The 22,294-nt window shown below is 44.1% G+C and overlaps 1 protein-coding gene and 1 non-coding gene across 2 annotated transcripts in view; one reads left to right on the forward strand and one right to left on the reverse strand.

The window, feature by feature from the left end:
• MAMLD1 (mastermind like domain containing 1) overlaps window positions 1-22,294 on the forward strand; it is a 258,956-nt gene that overhangs the window by 225,800 nt on the left and 10,862 nt on the right. The window contains exon 3 of the mRNA XM_040323798.1: window positions 9,586-9,723. Coding sequence (XP_040179732.1) covers window positions 9,586-9,723 — 138 coding nt within the window. The remainder of the gene's footprint in view (window positions 1-9,585; window positions 9,724-22,294) is intronic.
• On the reverse strand, window positions 8,450-8,608 carry LOC120914663. The gene has a single exon (XR_005743705.1). It is a non-coding gene; the product is annotated as a U1 spliceosomal RNA (small nuclear RNA).

The following is a 22,294-nucleotide window of genomic DNA, read 5'->3' on the forward strand; positions in this document are numbered from 1 at the left end:
CACAAATGCAGTCACTTTAACACTACAGTATCCACAAACTTACAGTGCAGCTGAATTCTCTTTAGTCCCTTGGGCATGTCACTATACCCTGTTGCAGTGATGGCAAACCTAGGCACCCCAGATGTTTTGGAACTTAATGTCCCATGATGCTCAACTACAATGCAGAGTGCATGAGCATCATGGGAAATGTAGTTCCAAAATATCTGGGGTGCCAAGGTTCACCATCACTGCCCTATAGTCTGCGGTAGCTTCAGCTAGAGCAGAGGTCTTAAACTGGCGGCCCTCCAGCTGTTGCAAAACTACAAGTTCCATGAGGCATTGCAAGGCTGATAGTTACCAGCATGACTCCCACAGGCAGAGGCATGATGGGACTTGTAGTTCCGCAACAGCTGGAGGGCCGCCAGCTTGAGACCCCTGATTTCAGCCCATGCCCAAAGAGAGCCTGAAAGTGGATGTGCTACTGGGATTATGGCTGGACTGAAAGTGTGTAGATGCACAGTTCTTGGAATCTTGGATCTTGGAAATTGACTGTTTGTGGAAAAGAGTTGATACTTGCACAGTCGGATCCAAGGTGGAAAGCATTGTGAGCTTTGTTTAAAGTGGTTCTAAAGCCCAGGATTTTGTTTAGGTTAATGCATTCCTTGCATTAAGGTAAAAAAATATCCCATTATTAGTATTGCTCCCTCACCCCTAAAACCCCTGAAAAGCGCTTTTCCCATCTTTAGCTGCTCTCTCTTCCCTCCCTTCAAAGGACAGAGAGGCAATAGCGAGAGCCATTGGCTCTTGCTGCTGTCAATCAAATCCTGTGAGGAGGGAGCGGGGGGGTGGGGCTGAGACACTCTGTGTATGTCAATAGTCGCTTCCCATGGTGGTGCACCAAGAAGAGAAGGACTCTAGAACACTGGCAGCGAACACCAGAAGAGGAGGTTTGAGTCTGCTCTGTGCAATGCCATTGCACAGAGACGGTAAGTATAGAGATGTTTATTTTTATTTTTTAATTGTAACCTTTACAACCGTGCATTGGGGGTCCTAATAGACGGCATGCAATGTCAGGCTGCTGCAAGAAAAGCCAACAGAATATTGATATGTATTAAAAAGGGGATCTACTCCATAGATAAAACGATAATTCTCCCATTCTACAAGACTCTGGTCGGTCAGCATCTTGAGTATGCCATCCAGTTCTTGGCACCAGTCCTCAGGAAGGATGTGCTGGATCTGGAAAGAGTCCAGAGAAGGGCAACAAATCTAATAAAGGGACTTCACTAGACGATCTCAGCTATGGGGAAAGACTACAGGCATTGATATGATAGCAATATACAAATATCGTACTGGTGACCCTAGCGTAGGGAAAACTTTTCAGCGAAAGGGAATTCGAAAAGACATGCGCCATTCACCGAAAATTGGAAGAGAATCGGTTTAACCTTAAACTATGTAGAGGGTTCTTTACTGTCAGAGCAGTTAGGATGTGGAATTATTTTCCATAAGCAGTGGTATCAGCAGAGAATGTCGATAGTTTAAAAAAAACTATTAGATGGGCACCTTAACGATCACAACATACAGGGGTATACAATGTACTATTGACATAAACGCTCACACACCACAGGTTGAACTGGATGGACTGGTGTCTTTCAGCCTTACCAACTATGTAACCAAGTAACTGTCATTGTGTGAGAGATGATCAAGGAAATACTTTCTCCTTTCTGCAGCAAACAGATGACATCATCTCAGCCTAGACAGAGTCACTGACTGGGCTTCTTTTTAGAATTAAATGGTAGTGCTTTTTGAAAAAAGATACTGTTGCTTTTCATTGTGACATATCGGTAATGCAGTCATGCAGACTAGTAAGGTTATTGAAACGTACACTTGAATACTGTCTGACAGCTTAGCTTACCTAAGGCTGTATTATCAACTGTATCATTCAAAGCAGAAGCTTTAGCTACACTAAGGAACAAAAGCAAAAATCTCTCTATATATTAAGAGCAGCTAGGAATATTCAGGCTGTAATATAAAGCGAACACATTTTAAAGCAAAATACTTACAGTATCTCACAAAAGTGAGTACACCCCTCACATTTTATAAATATTTTTAATAAATCTTTTCATGTGACAACACTGAAGAAATTACACTTTGCTACAATGTAAGTGAGTGTACAGCTTGTATAACAGTGTAAATTTGTTGACCCTTCAAAATAACTCAACACACTGCCAATAATGTCTAAACCGCTGGCAACAAAAGTAAGTACACTCCTAAGTGAAAATTTCCAAATTGGGTCCAAAGTGTCAATATTTTGTGTGGCCACCATTATTTTCCAGCACTGCCTTAACCCTCTTGGAGTTCACCAGAGCTTTACAGGTTGCCACTGTAGTCCTCTTCCACTCCTTCATGATGAAATCACGGAGCTGGTGGATGTTAGAGACCTTGCGCTCCTCCACCTTCCATTTTGAGGATGCCCCACAGATGCTCAATAAGGTTTAGGTCTGGAGACATGCTTGGCCAGTCCGCCAGCTGTACCCTCAGCTTCTTTAGCAAGGCAGTGGTCATCTTGGAGGTGTGTTTGGGGTTGTTATCATGTGAGATACGGTATGTGAGTGCTTCAATTGCAAAATTCATTCTCTACTTCCAAAGCCACATACTGTTTTCCATTTATCTATACATGAGAGCCCGGATTCTTAAAGCACTTACGCCAACGTATTTACTGATACGCTGGGTAAGTGCAGGGATGCGCCGTCGTATCTATGCGCCTGATTCTGCTATTAAGATGCGCCTGAATTTTGGCTCCATTGGACTGACGTAAGTCTCCTAAGGCTGGCTGCAAGGGGCGCTTCCATTGTTTTACGCGTAGAATGTGCAAATGACCGAGATACGCGATTCACGAACGTACTTGCACCCGTCGCTGTAAGCTACGCCTTTACGTAAGGCGTACGTCCGCCGTAAAGTTATTCCACCTATAGGAGGCGCATCCCATGCAAAGGTATGGACGACGGAACAGCCGTTGGATTTTACATTGTTTACGTAAGTCGTACGTGAATGGGGCTGGGCGTAGGTTACGTTCACGTCGTTGGCATTGAGACATCGTATCTTAGGGAGTAAATTAGACGTGATTCTGAGCATGCGTGCGCATGCGCCATTCGTTCGGCCCTTCATTTGCATGGGGTCACGGTTAATTTAAATGTATCACGCCCACTACCTTCCTACTTTGAATTAGGCGGGCTTACGCCGGCCAATTTACGTTACGCTGGCGCAACGTAGGGAGCGAGTGCTTTGTGAATACTGCTCTTGCCTCTCAGAGTTACGTCGGCGTAGCGCATATGAGATGCGCTACGCCGGCACAAAGATGCGCCAATCTACCTGAATCTGGGCCGAGATGTGTTACTGGCCAGATCACCAAGTGAAAACAGAGGGGTAAAAGTCTCAGGCCTCGTACACATGACCGAGGAACTCGTCGTAAATAAAACATAATTTTCCTAAACAAGTTCCTTGTTGGGCTTGTCGAGAATCTTGACAAGCTTTCTTTGCGTACACACTGTCAAGACAAAATCTTGTCGTTCTCAAACACGGTGATGTAAAACACGTACGATGGCACTATAAAGGGGAAGTTTGATTCCACTGGCGCCACCCTTCTGAGCATGGGCGGGTTTCTAAGCATACACGCGAATGTGTTTCTCGTCAAACCAGCCCGACGAGGAACACGACGAGGAAATTGAGACTCCAGACGAGGAAAAAGAGAACTTGTTCTTTTTTTCTCATTGAGTTCCACCACAGTTTTCTCGATGAAAATCATACACAAGACCGTTTTCCTTGGCAAAAAAGCTCTGCCAACAAGTTTCTTGATGGTCACAGAAAAGAAAACTGATGCAGCCGCCACATCTGATGTTTGCTAAGCTGCAAAATAAAGTGGCTTTGGGTTTAAAGTGGTTGGTGATATCCCCTGTCCCCTGCATGTGTCAATCTCATAGGTACATGCGCACTGGGGCAAACTGAAGCAATGACACGTATGTGCCGTTGCTTCAGTGAGTGTGCCGATATTGGCGGCTCCTGCGCGCAAGCGTGGGAGTGACGTCATCACACCTCCGGCCAATCACAGCGCCGGAGCCACGATACCCAGAAGTCACTCCGGGAGAGATGTCGCCGCCGGATGGGGGGAAGAGGACCGCTGTGGGGGCTTCAAAGTAAGGTAAGTAATTCATAATGAGCTGGTATGCTATGCTATGCATACAGTTCACACCAGACGCAGTTCTGTTCAGTTCCGTGTGCTTTTTTTCTGCACAAAATGCATGCACAGTGTTTACCATGTATTCCAATGGCTCTAGTTGGCTCTAGTTCCCACCATGCAGTCAGTTTCCAGTCAGTTTCTGCACAGGAAACTGACCGGAAACTGACTGCATGGTGTGAACTAGAGCCAACTAGAGCCATTGGAATACAGGGAAAACACTGTGCATGCATTTTTAGTGCAGAAAAAAATGCCCACAAAACTGTACGGAACTGCGTCTGGTGTGAACTGGCCCTAATACCGCTTTGAGGCCGGAATCACACTAGTGCGGTGCGAATTTCAGCTCCCTTATCTCTACAGAGAGATAAGAGAAGTGTTCAGCAGATTAGCAACGTTTTAGATGCGAATTTGGAGACCTGGGAGAAGTTACGGGTGAGAGGAGAGTGGGGGAGAAGTGTATTGAGCTGAATGAGAGAAATTCCTGAAGAGAACTGAACACATCTGCGAATCAGCTGCGTACCCATAGAAGATAATGGGCTTGAATTCGCACCTGAGCCGCACCGCAATGCCTAAAAGACTCACACGGTTTTACTGCAATGCGCAGCGCGAATGCATCGCACATATGTGAACCAGCCTCATTGAAAACAATGTATTTAGAAATGTTCTGCGTATTGGATGCGGTTTAAGCCGCACTCAATTCGCATAGGTGTGAACCTGGCCTAAAAACAAGATTACTTTCAGAAAAAGTATTGCCAATTTTCTAACACGGAATATAGTGTGTCCCCCTTGAAACGTAAGTAGTGCCAAGTGTGGGGTTTTTGTGTCTACCATATTTTTTTCATTTTGTAAACACAAACTGATCATAATTTCAGATGTTAAAAATTGGGGGTAAGAAGCATAAAAACATACACTGACATTTCTAACCTTGAGGTAAATAAATACACATTGAAATGATTCAGTGGCAGACGAGTGTGGTCAGCCGTCTGCACAGATCAAGAATTACAATGTGGTGGGCACGGTGACTTCCACAGAGTCCATTGTGTGACTTGTAATGCAATAGCCATAAGCAAAACATCAAAATGGTTTTTAGTACGTTAAATTTGTTTCCTTCAATAAAAAAGCAGGCTGTCCACACGCAACAAGCCGTGTCTAGGGAAAAAAACAAGAAGGCAGTGTGGATCTTGGTGGTTGCAGCTTCGCAGGCTCTTTCATGTGTAGAGTATACAAACTGGATCTGTCCTTTCTCAAATATTCCCCCAGAGGCGATCCGTATTATTCAAAGCCTAAGTGTGACTGGAGAATGATAAATACTATGTGACACAGAGGCGGCAAGCCAGCTGGATATCTGCTGTGCTACAGTGTTTGCATTAAGCAACTTATATTTTAAGGTGCCATGTTAAACAACACAGGAGGGGTGACTGAATTCACCTAGTGACATATTGGTAAATAAAGGAGGTGATTTTAGTAGTTCCAAGTACCTGCAGGGGAATTCTGCCTTTCTAAGGTACATATAAAAGAGTGATTTTTCAAATACAGCATTCGAGTAACTCTGACAGCCAGTGCTCTCGGGCTCTTAGATTTAGCAGATTGCGAAAAAAAAAAAAAAGACATTACATTGAAGAGGGCTGTTATTTAAAAAATATCAAGGTGGATTTACCATTAAAATTTACATCTGATCCAAAGCAATAAGATACAAGGCAGCATTACAAAATCACATTATAATTTTAAAATGAGGTAACTCTCTTTTTTGCCATAAATCATGCTTTGTTAATGTAGTGTGGGTGTTTTATATCACTGGAGGCTGCAGAGTCTATTGTTTTCCAATCAACCCGTCTTGATAGACCTGCAATGAGACAACAGGATTAGAAAAGCACAGTCACTTGGCAGCACTACTAAGCAGGGTGCAGAACCCGCACACATAATGAATAAATAGAGCTGCCCCACGTTCAAATATCTTTTCAAGCCATTCATCAAAACAAAGCTTAACAAAAAAAAATAACCTGCATAAAGTTATCTACATAAAGAGAGCCTCTTTTACATGTGTTTAAAAAATATATAGTTCTTTAAAAATACAAATATGGACAATTTAACCTGAAAACAAAAAAGACAATAATCAGAGGTTAACTTCAGTGAGAATCAGGGCTGGGTTTACAGTATATTGCATGCTCCCCAGAGCCAACTTGCTTTTATGACAAGTGACTTAAAGGGGTTGTAAAGGTTTGTTTTTTATTTTCTAAATAGGTTCCTTTAAGCTAGTGCATTGTTGGTTCACTTACCTTGTCCTTCGATTTCCCTTCTAAATGCTTTTTTTTCTTTTTCTGAATTTCTCACTTCCTGTTTCTTCTCAGTAAGCTTGCCCCCATCATCTGGCTGGGGGTTAGTCAGCCAGAACAGCTTAATGAGGAGGAACAGGAAGTGAGAAATTCAGACAAAGTAAACAAAGAAAAAAAAAACATTTAGAAGGGAAATCCAGGGAAAGGGTAAGTGAACCAACAATGCACTAGCTAAAAGGAACCTATTTAGAAAATAAAAAACGAACCTTTACAACCCCTTTAATAAGACACATGATCTGACTTTATAGTCACACAAGACACCCCTAGAATGGGATTTAGGCAGAACGAAACAGTTTGCCCATTTTGTGTGTGTATATCAAGAACTGAGCTTCTTCAATCAGCAAAGCTCATACTCCCTGCAGTTTCGAGAGCCCTACTATTAAAAACTCTACTTGTGTATAGCTAGAGCTACACACCAAGCCAGACAGACTTTCTCAGATGCCTAGTGACATGATGGCCAAACTGAAGGAGAGCTCCCCATCTTTGATCTTTTCCCACAAGCTCTTCTCCCTTTTTAAATATCCTTCATTCTCACCTCAATCCTCCCCCTATACTTTTTACTGTGTTTTTGAGTCTCTTCTTAAAGCAGAAGTAAACCCATCTATTTGATAGTTTAAAAAAACAGTTAACATTCCCGGCATGCCGGAAATGCTAGATGTCACATTTGCTTGTGCTCTCAACCAAACTTTCAAACCATCCAATGGCTGGTTTCATAACTGATCACATGTGCAGCATCGTGGCAGTTGCAGATTAAACAGAGGCCAAGATGGCAGCTTCCTTGGCTGAAGGGTTTACTTCCACTTTAATAAAAAAAATATATATATTTTTTTTTTTAAAAGCCTATGGCGTGTGAACACACCCAAAAAACTCCACCCGGTGCAGAAAAAATGTGCACACACATAAAGAGTGTTCACAAAAACGTGCAGACGGGTGCAACGTCAAGTGGTCCTCCTGTGAAGAGGGACCCAAACCCTGATCCCCCGGGGCGTTAGGCTCCAGACGGGGACTGAGGTACTGTGGTCCGAGCAACCGAAGCCGACACGGACCCAACTTCCTCGGAGGGACTGCCGAAACAGAACCCTCCCAGTACTAGGTGGGGCTCCCCCGAAGGGAGACCCCATGAGAGCAGGCGAACTAAGCCAGAAGGCCATGTCCACCCACTCCCAAGACGTTCAGGGCTGGCCCGAGGACCCGCACCCTACTAATCACACAGTGACAAAACGTGCACAACAAAAAAAGACAAAAAAGTGACAAACACAGGCTTAAATAAAATAAAGTGGGGGAAGGGATAGTGGAGAGGAGAGTGAAAGAAGTGGCCATTGTAGTGAAACAATGACCAGGCCCTCCGGCCAGGAATAAAAAATTCCTCCGGTCCTAGCCAAAAGGCCCGGCCCAGGAGGCAGGTGCTAAAAAAAACGTGTATCTGGTGCAGTGACCGTGGTATCTTAAATCAATGTGTCCCTCACTCACAGTGATTTTCAGATACCCCTGGACTGCCACTCCAGGGGCACATGCACCATAGGCTTTTCGTTCCATATCCGACCCCCCGACCGGCCAGTGCAGCCCTCCACCCCTGCCAGCCAACCCAGCGGATTTGCATGGTGCTGCCCCGTCTTATCCCAGGGCATTACCTGCTCCTCCTACCGGATCGCTGACCGAGATAGCACTTAAACCAGCCAGCCAGAAGGCCAGACTAGAACTCGGCAAAAAGACCAAGACCAAGCACAGCACCCATCCTCACCAGGAGCACCCTTCCAGATGGCTCAGACTCAACCATGGGCCGGCTCCCAGTATTCTGTCGGGCAGCACAGCGTAGTCCCTGCTGAAACCATCCTTCCAGGTGCAATGACATCATTGGATTGCATCCACCCTCCCCATGTAGGAGGTTCTTCAGCGCTCCGCTGACAACTGATAAGGACAGATACCACACCCAGTCCTAGCCAAAAGGCCGAGAAGCGGCAGGGAAGACAACCACGATCAGCACGGCCTAGAGTGTGCAATAGCCGTGCCTCGTCCTGGGAGAACCGCCTTCATGATCATGGTGTCTCCCCTGCCAGGTAATAAAAAAATATATAAAAAAAATTGGCATCAAAGCATGTTGATCTTTTAAAAGATTAGGGGAATATCCTACCTCTGCCAACCTCTTATGGTCTAACCAAGTTATGGAGACTCCTAGGAAGCTGACTCAAAAACAGAAACAGAGGTTGATTTACTAAAACTGGAGAGTGCAAAATCTGGTGCAGCTCTTCTTTTTTTGTCAAAGCCTAACTGAACAAGCTGAACTTATAAGCTGATTGGCTACCATGCATAACTTCGCCAGATTTTGCGCTCTCCTGTTTTTCTATATCTACCTCAGTGTTCCATCATTTGTTTTATTTTGTATATTGTATAACAGGACTCTGTACAGTATATTCAATTGTAATTCTGATGTCTCGACTCCAACAGACATATCAACAATGTGCGTTTTTCCAAGTTAAGAGAAAATTGTGGTTTCTCTGGACTATTTTACAGCAGTGTTTTGTGCGCTGCTACTAAAAATCGCTTTAATGTGATTTAATAGCCTATTTTCATAGTCATTTTCTTTTTTATCATTGTGTGTGATATTGATTTAGCCATCATTGAATATATTATTATCATGTGGTTTTCAGGATTAGAGTTGAGACCCACTAAGCTAGACTGTGTGGCTAGACCAGAGTGTGATGACCTTTCTTGGTTTTAAGGTTTTTCATTTTATAGCTACCATATTAATTTCGATGGTGTAATGAAAGTTCTATTTTAAACAGTATTCATTGTGAAACTTCAGTGACTTGTACTGCCTGAGACATGTTTCTGTAACACACACTGGGGTCATTTCCAAACTTTCTCAGTCACTACAGTCCTTAAAAACTCTTAAAATTACATACAAAAGGCAAACCTGGAGAATACAGTTGACTAAAAAGAACATTAATATAATAAGAAAGTTGCAAAATATGGTGGAATTTCAATTTAGTAATCGTTCTCATATGGTTTGTTTTTATTTTTTTCTCTCCTTTCTGCTGGCAGGATCCAAATGCTGGAATAGTTCCCAGAATGCAAGAAGGAGGCTCCATACCAAGTGCAGGCCCCGGGCCTACTCCTCTCACAGCTAATGGCTATATACGCAATGCAATCCTAAAGGAGCAAATAATGAGAAGGCAGCAGGTTTGTACAAATCTTTTCTTTTCTCCCCACCTTGGTGAAACTTGTTTATGAAATGTGTAATGGAATTCAAAAGGAAACCCAAGGGCTGTGTAGAAATAAAAGTATCATTTTATTTCTGAAAACAAAAAATATACGGTAATATTGTGTTTTATAGCACATTGCAATGTGTTGTGGTGTTCAATAAGCTATACTGACCAATCAGTCTTTTACATAATCAAGCTAGGTAAAAGGAAACTGGAACTTGATAGCGCACATTAATTATGTGATTAGGTTTCTAAGTAGCAGGTTAGAGCCCCTGGTACTAGAACAGGTCTACAGATCAGCATTCATTATGTTACAGTATACAGCAAATACAAGTCAACTTAGTAGAGAAGCAATGGAGCTAGCTCTCTCGCCTACTAAATGGCAAACTTTAATACTCCTTAATCTTTCTAAAAGTACAGCTACAAAAAGCAGAATTAAAAAAACGTAATGTAAGACCATTTCACGTGTTGCTGTTTTTTTTTTTTTAAGGTGAGTTGACTGACTCTATTACCTCTACCCCAGAAGCTATTGAAAGTTATATGGTTGGGTTGGGGTACTGCATACTAATTAAAAAAAAATACAACAGAATGTATTTCCAAAATGCCACAACCACCATTGATATTTGGCTTGTTGTCAAATTATTTCAGAGACAGATGCTGTTATTAAAGTGAATTGAATTAATGTACACTAGTTTTTTTTTTTTTTTATACCAAACATGTAGTATCACATAGATAAAAGGGAAAAAAATTGGACAATCAGGCACATATGTATACATAATCCAATATTTGTATGCATCACAAAGAATCCTGCACATGAAGATATTCATCCACCTAATTTCTTGGAACAAAGTCCACTTTTTAAATGATGTATAGCAGGGGCCTCAAACTGGCGGACCTCCAGCTGTTGCAAAACTTTAAGTCCCATGAGGCATTGCAAGGCTAACAGTTACAAGCATGATTCCCACAGGCAGAGACAGGATTGGACTTGTAGTTTTGCAACAGTTGGAGGGCTGCAAGTATGAGACCCCTGAATGTAAGGCAGTTCAGATGGTGAAATGCATCCTGTAAAAGAAATAAGCAAATCATATAAGTTACTGATGTACATAGCTGTGCGCACAGGGTGTGCGTACACCCCATGTGCATTAGCATTATCCAGGAGTGACACCAGGTGGGTGGTTGGGGGTGTCAGTGGCCAGGGTAAATGCCGCTAATATATTAAAGGCTAGGTTCAACTTTAGGAACATGTTACTTACACTCGTATTTAGGGTATAACGTAATATGCTCCCAATCAACTGTCTCCCGCCAAAAGAGCCTCCTCCCTGTGATAGCAGGTGATGTTTGTGTGTTTGAGCTTTGGGGTACACACCCTAATGCAATAGGCTATGCACACCTATGCACATGTACATCTAAAAGACTTTGCCCAAAGTCTATTCCATACATTACCATGTACAGACCTCATCCTATAAAGAACCAGCTTGTAAAAACATACCCAAAGGTATACATTATTTTCTGTAATAAGGTGTCAGAATTAAGGAGCAGCTGCAGAAAAGAGACAAGGATATTGATGGAATAGTCTGCAAGGACAGCAATGTAGTAAATGAACCCCTGATGATGTCAAGTCCCCCACAGAATACCAAATGAAAAGTTGTCTCCTTCAAAAACATGTATGGGTATGAGGTTGTTCATTGGGTGATGTATTCCCATATAAAGACCACTCTACCCACCACTGTTGTTCCCAGGGAGAAAGATAAGGGCATGCTCATGTCCTTCTCCTCATATCTCCTGCCTAAGCTTGTGTCACATGATAAATGGTATAAAAATATATCTGAACAACAGTACTCTGTCTAAAAGTAATGAAAACATTACCAACCCACCAGGGAGACCCATATCAGTTTCATATACTGAACATGAAAATACATTTATTGATCATCACATGATTTATCTTTTAAACACAAGATACCTTTTAAGTCAATTAGAAGGTTTGACATCTTAGATGAAACAATGATGGTTGCTTTTGATCTGAAGGGCTTAAACTCTAGCATTTCTCACAGTAAGATTACATTTTTTTGGAGGAGATGGATATATCATAGCAAAACGTCTTTTTTATTCATTTGGTGCCATCAATTCCTGAAAACAATACTTGTACCTTTGTAGGCTTCCACTACCTTCAAAAGTATGGTATGTCATTGAAATAGTGATGTGTACCCTGTCTGATGTAAATTTGTTGGTGTACCTGTGCCATATCATGGCACAGGCAAGTTGACACTATTTTCATTATTTGGACAGGTACAGAATTATTAAGGGAATTTGTGGGAAAAAAATGAATTGTGATAACATTTCCTTTTCTTTTATATTGAAGAGAAATAAATATAAGATTGGTACTTAACTATTTTGGAAAGTAACAGCTACAAATAGTATTCAAAATGTCTGAAGTGACCACCCCATTTTTTTTATTAGATCCTTTCTATATGGTCAATATTTAATGCCATCATAATTCAAAAACTTTACAATAGACTCAGATAGAGAGGATAAAGTAAAATATTCTGAAGAAGACATATATATCAACATATGGAGAAACCAGAGAAAAGCTTATTTATAGTCAAAAAGTAAATCCAACAGTAAAAAGTGGCCCCATACTTAAATTTAGGGTTGTCCCGATACCACTTTTTTTAGGACCGAGTACAAGTACCGATACTTTTTTTCAAGTACTCGCCGATACCGAATACCGATACTTTTTTTTAAATGTGTCCCCAAATGCAGCCATGTCCCCCACAAGTGCAGCCATGTCCCCCCACAAGTGCAGCCATGTCCCCCCACAAATGCAGCCATGTCCCCCCACAAATGCAGCCATGTCCCCCCACATATGCAGCCATGTCCCCCCACATATGCAGCCATGTCCCCCCACATATGCAGCCATGTCCCCCCACATATGCAGCCATGTCCCCCCACATATTGCAGCCATGTCCCCCCACATATTGCAGCCATGTCCCCCCACATATTGCAGCCATGTCCCCCCACATATGCAGCCATGTCCCCCCACATATGCAGCCATGTCCCCCCACATATGCAGCCATGTCCCCCCACATATGCAGCCATGTCCCCCCACATATGCAGCCATGTCCCCCCAAAATATGCAGCCATGTCCCCCCAATATATGCAGCCATGTCCCCCCATATATGCAGCCATGTCCCCCATATCCCCCATATATGCAGCCATGTCCCCCCCATATATGCAGCCATGTCCCCCCCATATACGCAGCCATGTCCCCCCCATATATGCAGCCATGTCCCCCATATCCCCCATATATGCAGCCATGTCCCCCCCATAGATGCAGCCATGTCCCCCATACCTAGATGCCGCCGCAGCAACGCTGCCACCGCCGCTTAGTTAATAGGGGCGGGGAACATTACAGCTTTCATTTGAATAGCTGTAGTGTTTCCCGCCTCGCCGCGTATAGACACTACCCCTTGGTCGGGATTGGACAGATCACCCGTCCAATCCCGAGCAAGGGGGAGTGTCTATACACGGTGCAGCGGGAAACACTACAGCTATTCAAATGAAAGCTGCAATGTTCCCCGCCCGTATTAACCAAGCAGCGGCGGCGGCGTTGCGGCGGGATGCGGCGGCGGGGGGGCTGAGTATTCGGCCAGGCATCGGTCCCGATACACGATACTAGTATCGGTATCGGGACAACCCTACTTAAATTACTTACTAGATATAATTAGACATGTGCACACTGAAATATTTTGTTTCGGAATTTAATTTTCGTCCGAAAAATAAATTTATTTAGTTACTCCCGAAATTCGTTTTTATTTAGTTAAAAAATGCATTCGTCTGAAAATCCGAATGAATTAAGATCGAATCTCTCATTGAAGACTTATGGTGTTTGTCGAATGTTCTAAAAAGATTTGACGGAGCAGCTAAACTGTACAACGCCACAATCTTATATTTCCGGTCGAATGTTCCACCTTCAAGCTATAGAAGAATTCTAATGTTGTATGACACTAGTAGTAATTATATTTTTAAATTATTATTACTAGATAACCAACATTCAAATTCTTCTATAGCGTATGGGCCGAGCATTTGACCGAAAATGTATGATTGCAGCGTCGTACAGTTTAGCTGCTTGTTGAATCTTCTTAGAACTTTTAACAGACACCATAAGCCTTCAATGACAGATTTGACGTTTGTATGTTTTTCGCTGCTTTGTCGAATCTTCGTTGTTCATGTCGAATGGTCTACCCCAACACTGTCTCTATAATGTTGAATCTTTTCTCTCTATGTCGAATCTTTCCTTTCTATGTAGAATAATCTAATAGAGTTAAGGTTAGGCACATTCGACAACAGGTACGATAGACACAGATTGTTATTGTCAGCGTCATGTCGAATCTCCTATCTATATCGAACTGTTGTAGCAACGAAAACCAAAATAAAGCATTTTTGTTATGTCGGATCTTTTGGATTTCGGATTCTGCCCGTTAGTTTTTGTCTTTGTTAAAACAATACCGAAAATTCCCTGAAATTCAGACGAAAATGCATTCGGACGAAAACTAATGCACATATCTAGATATAATCAACAACAGAGATATTAGACTTGGTGTTTCAAAAAAGATTACCCTAAATCTAAAGCCCTTTAGAAGAGCAAACTATTTAAAATACTCTTTAGTTCACTGTCATTATGACAATAACAAACAAACAAATGCACCTTTTGATTAAAGGAAATTTCAAATGTGGAACATGCAATCAATGTAGTTAGATTTTCCCATCTAAAGAGATTGAATTGTCTAATGGAGAACTGTAATTTCCAAAACAATTTGTTAATTGTTCCACAGTGAGTGTGCCGATGTCTTGTCCATGTAAGGCTTTCTATGTGGGTAAGAAAAAGGGGATTGTATAGGATAACTTATGACTACATGATAATCAAGGATTGAGACTTGCATACAGGGCCGTTTGAAGGAATTTGGGGGCCCCAAGCAAAATGGGGACCCCCAAGCACCCCCCCCCCCCGCACGCAAAGCCTACGTTAGCGCTACTCAAATTTTTTACACCCATGTTCTTACTCTCCCCCCCCCCCCCCAGTCCCTATGTTTTTCTATTCTCACCTCCCCATTCTTCCCTGTAGGCTGCCGCTGTAGCGTGGCCGAGCTCCTCTTCCTCCTGTCAGTCCAGTGTTCTATCATTATGGGTCCCCAGTCCCCTATCAGATAGTGCCCGGGACGGGCTGGGTACCGCGCAGTACAGGAGATTCAGTTTCCTGCGTTCCAGGCCGGACTGACAGGAAGTGTGCACTTCCTGTCAGTCCGGCCGGGAACAGGAAACAAAATCTCCTGTACCACGCGTGGTACCCGGCCGGACTGACAGGACTACAGGAGAAAGGAAGAGGAGCTCGGCCACGCTACAGCCTGGAAAGGGGAAGTTGGGGGCCCCAGGCCAGCTTGGGGGCCCTAAGCAATTGTTTGTTTTGCCTGTCCTGTAGCGACGGGCCTGCTTGCATACTCCAGTACCACCTTGTTTTGTAATGACTTATGGATATGATCCTTCCAAGTCCTTCCAGCCTTTTTTATGCTTATTAAAAGTCAGCAAATACAAAAAGTGTAGTTGCTGGCTTTTAATAAACCGACACTTACCTGCTCCACTGTCCAGCGACGGGTGGCCGTTCCTTCAGAGTCCTGTGCTGTAAACGGCAGCTCCTGTGCGGATTTAAGAGAGAGTGATGTCATCGCAAGTCCAGACACTCACACATTAGGAGTCTGTGAACTTGGAAGAAAGACCAGGTGAAGGTGAAAGCACCTGCAGCAGTGAGAGTGCAGCGCTGGAAGGCTTCGTTTTCAGGCAAGTTTAACATAATGAGCAGCTGAAGGGAGGTAAAATCACAACTCAGCCATCTGTTTTTACCACTCAGCCTGCTGCCCATGTCAAAGATTCCTTTAATCCCTTTAAAGCGAAATTGGGTTTCCCAGAAAGATAAACTAACGTAGAAGTAGCAAATGTATCCTGCTATGCACAGCCTATTTAATTTAATATGAGAATAATATCATTAACTGTATTAAAAAATCCCAAATGCATATTCCACAATGATCAGTTACAGTAAACGCTAGCTTGCTCTTTAAACAGGGATTAGGGCAGTGTTTCTCAATTCCAGTCCTCAGGCCCCCCCAACAGGTCAGGTTTTCAGGATTTCCATTATTTTGCACAGGTGATTTAATCAGTTTCACTGCCTTAGTAATCACCACAGCCTTTTCATCTGAGGGAAATCCTGAAAACCTGACCTGTTGGGGGGGCCTGAGGACTGGAATTGAGAAACACTGGATTAGGGGAAGGTCCTTTTTTGGAAAAGTGAGTTATTGGGGCTGATTTACCAAGCCTTTGCTCCATGATTCATGGAGCAAAGGCAGGAGTAAAAGCCGTTTTGTCATTTACTAAAGAAATGCGCTGGCAGAGCAGCATATTTCTTTATTTACTATAATGCCTAGTGCGCCCAGGAGAGGGCGCACGGTGCGCCTCTATAGACCTGGCGCACAGCATTTAGAAATGTAAATAGAAGGTGTGTGTGGGAGAGTTTATTAGGGGGGGATGTGGGGTGATGTGGGGAAGTGTAGTGACATGTGTTTGTTTAACTTTCACGGGCCGAATTGAAAGTGAAAGTGATTTTTCTGAAAACGAGCCGTACGCCTGCAAGTACGCCTAAACCTGCGGGAGGTTTATTTGTGTACTGCAAATGCGTGCGTGGCAATTACGGGGATTCAAGCACGCTGCTACACTACGCGGGCAAAATATTGGTAAATCATTTTCAGCTTACGCTGACCATGAAGGGGAACTCTGCGCCAAATTTCAAACAAAAAAACAGCGTGGGTTCCCCTGCAGTGGCACATTAGACCCTTGGATTTGGTCTGGATCGTAAGGGGGGAAACCTACGCCGAAAAAACAGCATGGGGGCTTCCCCAAGATCCATGCCAAACCCTTATCCGAGCACGCGTCTGGCCGGACAGGAATGGGGGTGGGGACGAGCGAGCGCCCCCCCCTCCTGAGCCGTACCAGACCGCATGCCCTCAACATGGGGGAGGGTGTGCTTTGGGGCAGGGGGGCACTGCGCCCCCACCCCAAAGCACTCTTGTCCCCATGTCGATAGGAACAAGGGCCTCTTCCCGACAACTCTTTGCCGTTGGTTGTCGGGGTATGCGGGCGGGGGCTTATCGGAATCTGGGAGCCCCATTTAATAAGGTGGCCCCCAGATGCTGGCCCCCCACCCTATGTGAATGAGTATGGGGTACATCGTACCCCTACCCATGCACCTGGGGGAAAAATGTAAAGTAAAAAAAAAACACCACACAGATTTTTGTAGTAATATATTAGTCAGCTGGGGGGTCTTCTGCCGGGGCCCCCCTTTCTTCTTTAAGCTCTTTTACAAGGGGGGTTTAGGCCTGGTCTTCGCTGTTTTCTGCAGGGGGGGTCTTCTCTCTTCTGCCGGGCCCCCGAGCCCGGGCTTCTTCTGGCTGTCTTCTGCCGGGCTCCGGTCTTCTCTCTTCTGCCAGGCTCCGTTCTTCTCCGCTGCCTCCTCTCTTCTGCCGGGCCCCGCGTGGGCCCGGTCTTCTCTCTTCCCTCTTCTGCCGTCCGTCCGGGCTTCTCTCCGCTGTGTTCTCTGTTCCCTCTTCTGCCTGGCTCCACCGCGGGGGCCAGGGCTTTTCCGCTGTCTTCTCTTTTCCCTCTTCTGCCGTCCACCCAGGCTTCTCTCCGCTGTGTTCTCTGTTCCCTCTTCTGCCTGGCTCCACCGCGGGGGCCAGGGCTTCTCCGCTATCTTGTTCCTTCTTCTCTTCCAGCGATGTTGACACGACGAGCCCTCCTGCTGTAATGCCGTCTGAGCGGTGCGCAACAACTTACAGTATATAGGCATAGGGCGTGTCACCGGGTAATGCCACCCAGTGACCCCACCCTTTGTGACATCACATTCCCATCATGCCCCGAAAATGTGATATCACAAAGGGTGGGGTCGCTGGGTGTCATCACCCGGTGACCACGCCCTATGCCTAAATAAGTCGTTGCGCACCGCTCAGACGGCATTACAGCGGGAGAGCTCATTGTGTCAACATCGCTAGAAGAGAAGAAGGAACAAGACCGCAGAGAAGCCATGGCCCCCACGGTGGAGTCAGGCAGAAGAGGGAACAGAGAACACAGCGGAGAGAAGCCCGGGCAGACGGCAGAAGAGGGAAGACAGCGGAGAAGACCGGACCCCGTGGTGGAGCCGGCAGAAGACAGCGGAGAAGCCCGGGGGGTGTCCCACTCCCCCGGCAGAAAACGACGAAGACGGGTGCCCCCCCCCCCCGAATGTAAAAGAGCTCGCTCGTCCCCACCCCAATTCCTGTCCGACCAGGCGGCGTGCTCGGATAAGGGTTTGGTATGGATCTTGTGGGGAACCCCCACGCCGTTTTTTCTTTTAATTGGGTGTGGAGTTCCCCTTCATGATCAGCGCCCCCTGGTCCCGACGCGAGTGCCCGGCGGGCGCGATCATTGCCGTGCACCCGCGATCGCTCTTTACAGAGCGAGAACCGGGAGCTGTGTGTGTAAACACACAGCTCCCGGTCCTGTCAGGGGGACAAATGCCTGATCGTCTGTTCATACAAGGTATGAACAGCGATCAGTCATTTCCCCTAGTCAGTCTCACCCCTCCTTCAGTTAGAACACACGCAGGGAACATAATTAACCCCTTCCTCGCCCCCTAGTGTTAACCCCTTCCCTGCCAGTGGCATTTTTATAGTAATCAATGCATTTTTATAGCACTGGTCACTATGAAAATGCCAATGGTCCCAAAAATGTGTCAAAAGTGTCCGCAATAAGGTCGCAGTACCGATAAAAATCGCTGATCGCCGCCATTACTAGTAAAAAAAAAATATTAATAAAAATGCCATAAAACTAACCCCTATTTTGTAGACGCTATAACTTTTGCGCAAACCAATCAATAAACGCTTATTGCTATTTTATTTAACCAAAAATATGTAGAAGAATACATATCGGCCTAAACTGAGTAAAAACATTTTTTTTATATATTTTTGGGGATATTTATTATAGCAAAAAGTAAAAAATATAATTTTTTTTTCAAAATTGTCGCTCTATTTTTGTTTATAGCACAAAAAATAAAAACCGCAGAGGTGATCAAATACCACCAAAAGAAAAAAAAGGGAAAAAAAGGACGCCAATTTTGTTTGGGAGCCACGTCGCACGACAGCGCAATTGTCAGTTAAAACGATGCAGTGCCGAATCGCAAAAACTGGCCCGGTCATTGACCAGCAATATGGTCCGGGGCTCAAGTGGTTAAAAAATAACAAAACAGGAAAGTTAGCCCAATTTTTTGTGATAATGTGAAAGATGATGTTACACCGAGTAAATAGATACCTAACTTGTCACGCTTTAATATTGCACACACTCATGGAATGGCGTTAAACTTCGGGACTTAATAATCTCCATAGGCGACGCTTGTTGTTTTTTACAGGTTACCAGTTTAGAGTTCTAGTACAGTACAGAGGAGGTCTAGTGCTAAAAGTATTGCTCTCGCTCTAACGCACGCGTCAATAACTCACATGTGTGGTTTGAACAGCGTTCACATATGTGGGCGGGACTTACATGCGTGTTCGCTTCTGAGTGCGAGCTACTAGGGACAGGGGCGTTTTAATTATTATTATTTTTTTTATTTTTATTTTTTACGTCATAATTCAATAAGACCTCACATCTGTCCTTCAGGCTGGAAAGCATGAGATCGGGAAAACAAAAAAAATGATCTCATGCTTTCAGTCGCGATTGCAGCTTTGTTTATGTTTCTGCCTCTGCATTTCTGGTGATCTGAGCCTGCCCAGGGACTTAGATTTTTTGATGTTGCTTTTTGTGTGTGAACAGCACTTGGATGTCTCTGAGCATGCTCATAGAGCGTGTTTTTTGGTTTAGTAATTTAAGGACATCCTTAACAGGTGTACCCACTTACAAGTTCACCCATTCAACTTTAGTTGTGTGTTTCATGGGCTGTCCATGTGTTTTCAATTGCCTCATTAGCACACAAGCCTATGTTATATAAAGCTTGTACAGAGCAGTTGTTAGCGGCCCTGAGAAAAGGGCAGGTTGTGTGTGTGGGGGGCTGGCTGGCAAGAATGTCTTTGCAAAACAGATATGTTTTTGATCAAGGTATGTTTTTTTTTGGGGTGTTCACTTTGATGTATTTTGCTAAATATTTCTCAAGATGTTGTGACTAATGTTTCAATCCTGTGTCTGTGAGTCTATTTATCCTGTTATTTCCAAAGCATAAACCATATTCTGTTTACTGTCTCAAATGAACCTATGTTTATTTGTATTTTTTATTTTTTTTTGCTTTCCTTGTTTTGTTGACCAATAAAATTACTTTTTAAATTTTGAAGTTTGTTTTTTTTGTTACTTTTTCATGCTACAGATATTGACAGCTGCTGCTGAAATAGGGCTGATTGGCCTAACCAATCAGTTGTGATTTGTCTCGAAGCTCCTTTCCTGGTGTGTATGCATGAAATGTTTGCTGCCATGTATAGTCACCAGGAAAGGAAAAATACAGAGCGGTAAGTATGTTTTCCTTTTTTACTGCAGTGGTTCTCAGCCTCAGTCCTCAAGTACCCCCGACAGGACATGTTTTGTGGATCTTATCAAGAATTGCTGTCCAGACTGTCTTTTAAAGCACATGAGCAAGATAAAGGAAAACCTGCAAACATGGCCTGTTGGGGGGGGGGGGGTATTGGCGGACAGGCTTAAAGTGCTGATTTACAGCACTGTGCTTAAATCTAGCGCAGGGCAATCCTATTCTAATTGTGGGTGTTTGAGGGAAGCCAAGTGAGTGTTAGAACCCCTGCTTGTGTTTTTTGGGTTGGGCTTTGTGTCCCTATTTCTTAAAATTGGCTTCACTTCCTGTCACACAGCTGAACAGGAAGTGAGGTTAAAACCCTACAAATGTCTTTTCTTGGGGACACACAGGTCAATCTAACTAGTGTCCCCATTGAGCAAATTGCACTCCAGCACTACTGTGTACACCCCAAATGATTAGGTAGTTTTGGATTTAATAAAGGGGGGACCCCAAAGCACCCTCCCCATGTTGAGGGCATGTGGCTTGGTACGGTTCAGGAGAGGGGGGGCCGCACTCTGTCCCCCCCTCTTTTCTGCGGCCGGCCAGGTTAACGTGCTCGGATAAGGGGTCTGGTGTGGATCTTTGGGGGAACTCCACGCCGTTTTTTTTTTTTTTAAATTGAGGTGGAGTTCCCCTCAAAATCCATACCAGACCTGAAGGGCCTGGTGTGGATATTTGGGGGGAACCCCATGTCATTTTTTTTTTTTTACGGCGGGTTCCACCTTAAATATCCATACCAGACCTGAAGAGCCTGAATATTTAGGGGGCCCCACGCTTTTTTTTTTTTTTATGAATGAATTCTCTCAGAATTCCCGGGAGCCGAGAATTCATTCTAGCCGCAAGTGATTTTTTTAAATTACGTTTTTTCCTTCAAAATGTAATTTTGTGCAGGGACAGTTGTAACCACGAGAAACATGCGCTTTTTCACATGCTTACTTTACACCCCCCCCCTAGGTACAACATTTAAAGGAATATTTTACTTTTACTGTTGCACTTTAAGCATTATTAAATTCACTGCTCCCAAAAAAAACGGCCGTTTTAAAAAATAAAAAATGCATTGATACTTGTCCCCTGGGGCAGGACTCCCCAAACACTTTTTAGGACAAGAACTAGCATATTAACCTTTAAAATTAACACTTTTGATTTCTCCCATAGACTTCTAAAGGGAGTTCGGCAGCGGCTTTAAATATTACTTGCATTGCGCCCTCTGCTACGCCGGTTCATGCGCCTAATTAAACATTTATCCGGTGCACTAATCAAGCCATGAACCAGCGCAGCGCACTGTTAATAGTAAATCAGCCCCAGTGTGTATTGTGTAAACAGAATGTTGCCATTTTATAACTAACATTAATGAATGTTCTGAGGCTACAGTTTATCAATTTAACCGCTTAAGGACCGCTGCACGCCTATTTACATTGACGGAATGGCACGGCTGGGCAAATGGGTGTATATATATGTCCCCTTTCATTTGCCGGCCGTGTGGACTATCCCCTATTTTGTAGACGCTGTGGGCCAGATTCACAGAAGAAATACGCCGGAGTATCTACTGATACTCCGGCGTATTTTCAAATTTGCCGCGTCGTATCTTTAGTTTGAATCCTCAAACCAAGATACGACGGCTTTTGGCTTTGATCCGACAGGTGTACGGCTTCGTACGCCTTCGGATCGTAGGTGTAATACTTCGGCGCCCGCTGGGTGGAGTTTGCGTCGTTTTCCACGTCGGGTATGCTAATTAGCTTTTTCCGGCGATTCACGAAGGTACGCGCGGCCGTCGCATTCTCTTACGTTGTCGCTAGTCAGCTTTTCCCGGCGTATAGTTAAAGCTGCTATTTCTTGGCCTATCTTTAGACTTGCCATGTTAAAGTATGGCCGTCGTTCCCGCGTCGAATTTAAAAATTTTATTTTTTTTTGTAAGTCGTCC

Source organism: Rana temporaria, chromosome 9 (genome assembly GCF_905171775.1).
Source record: "Rana temporaria chromosome 9, aRanTem1.1, whole genome shotgun sequence".
NCBI lineage: Eukaryota > Metazoa > Chordata > Amphibia > Anura > Ranidae > Rana > Rana temporaria.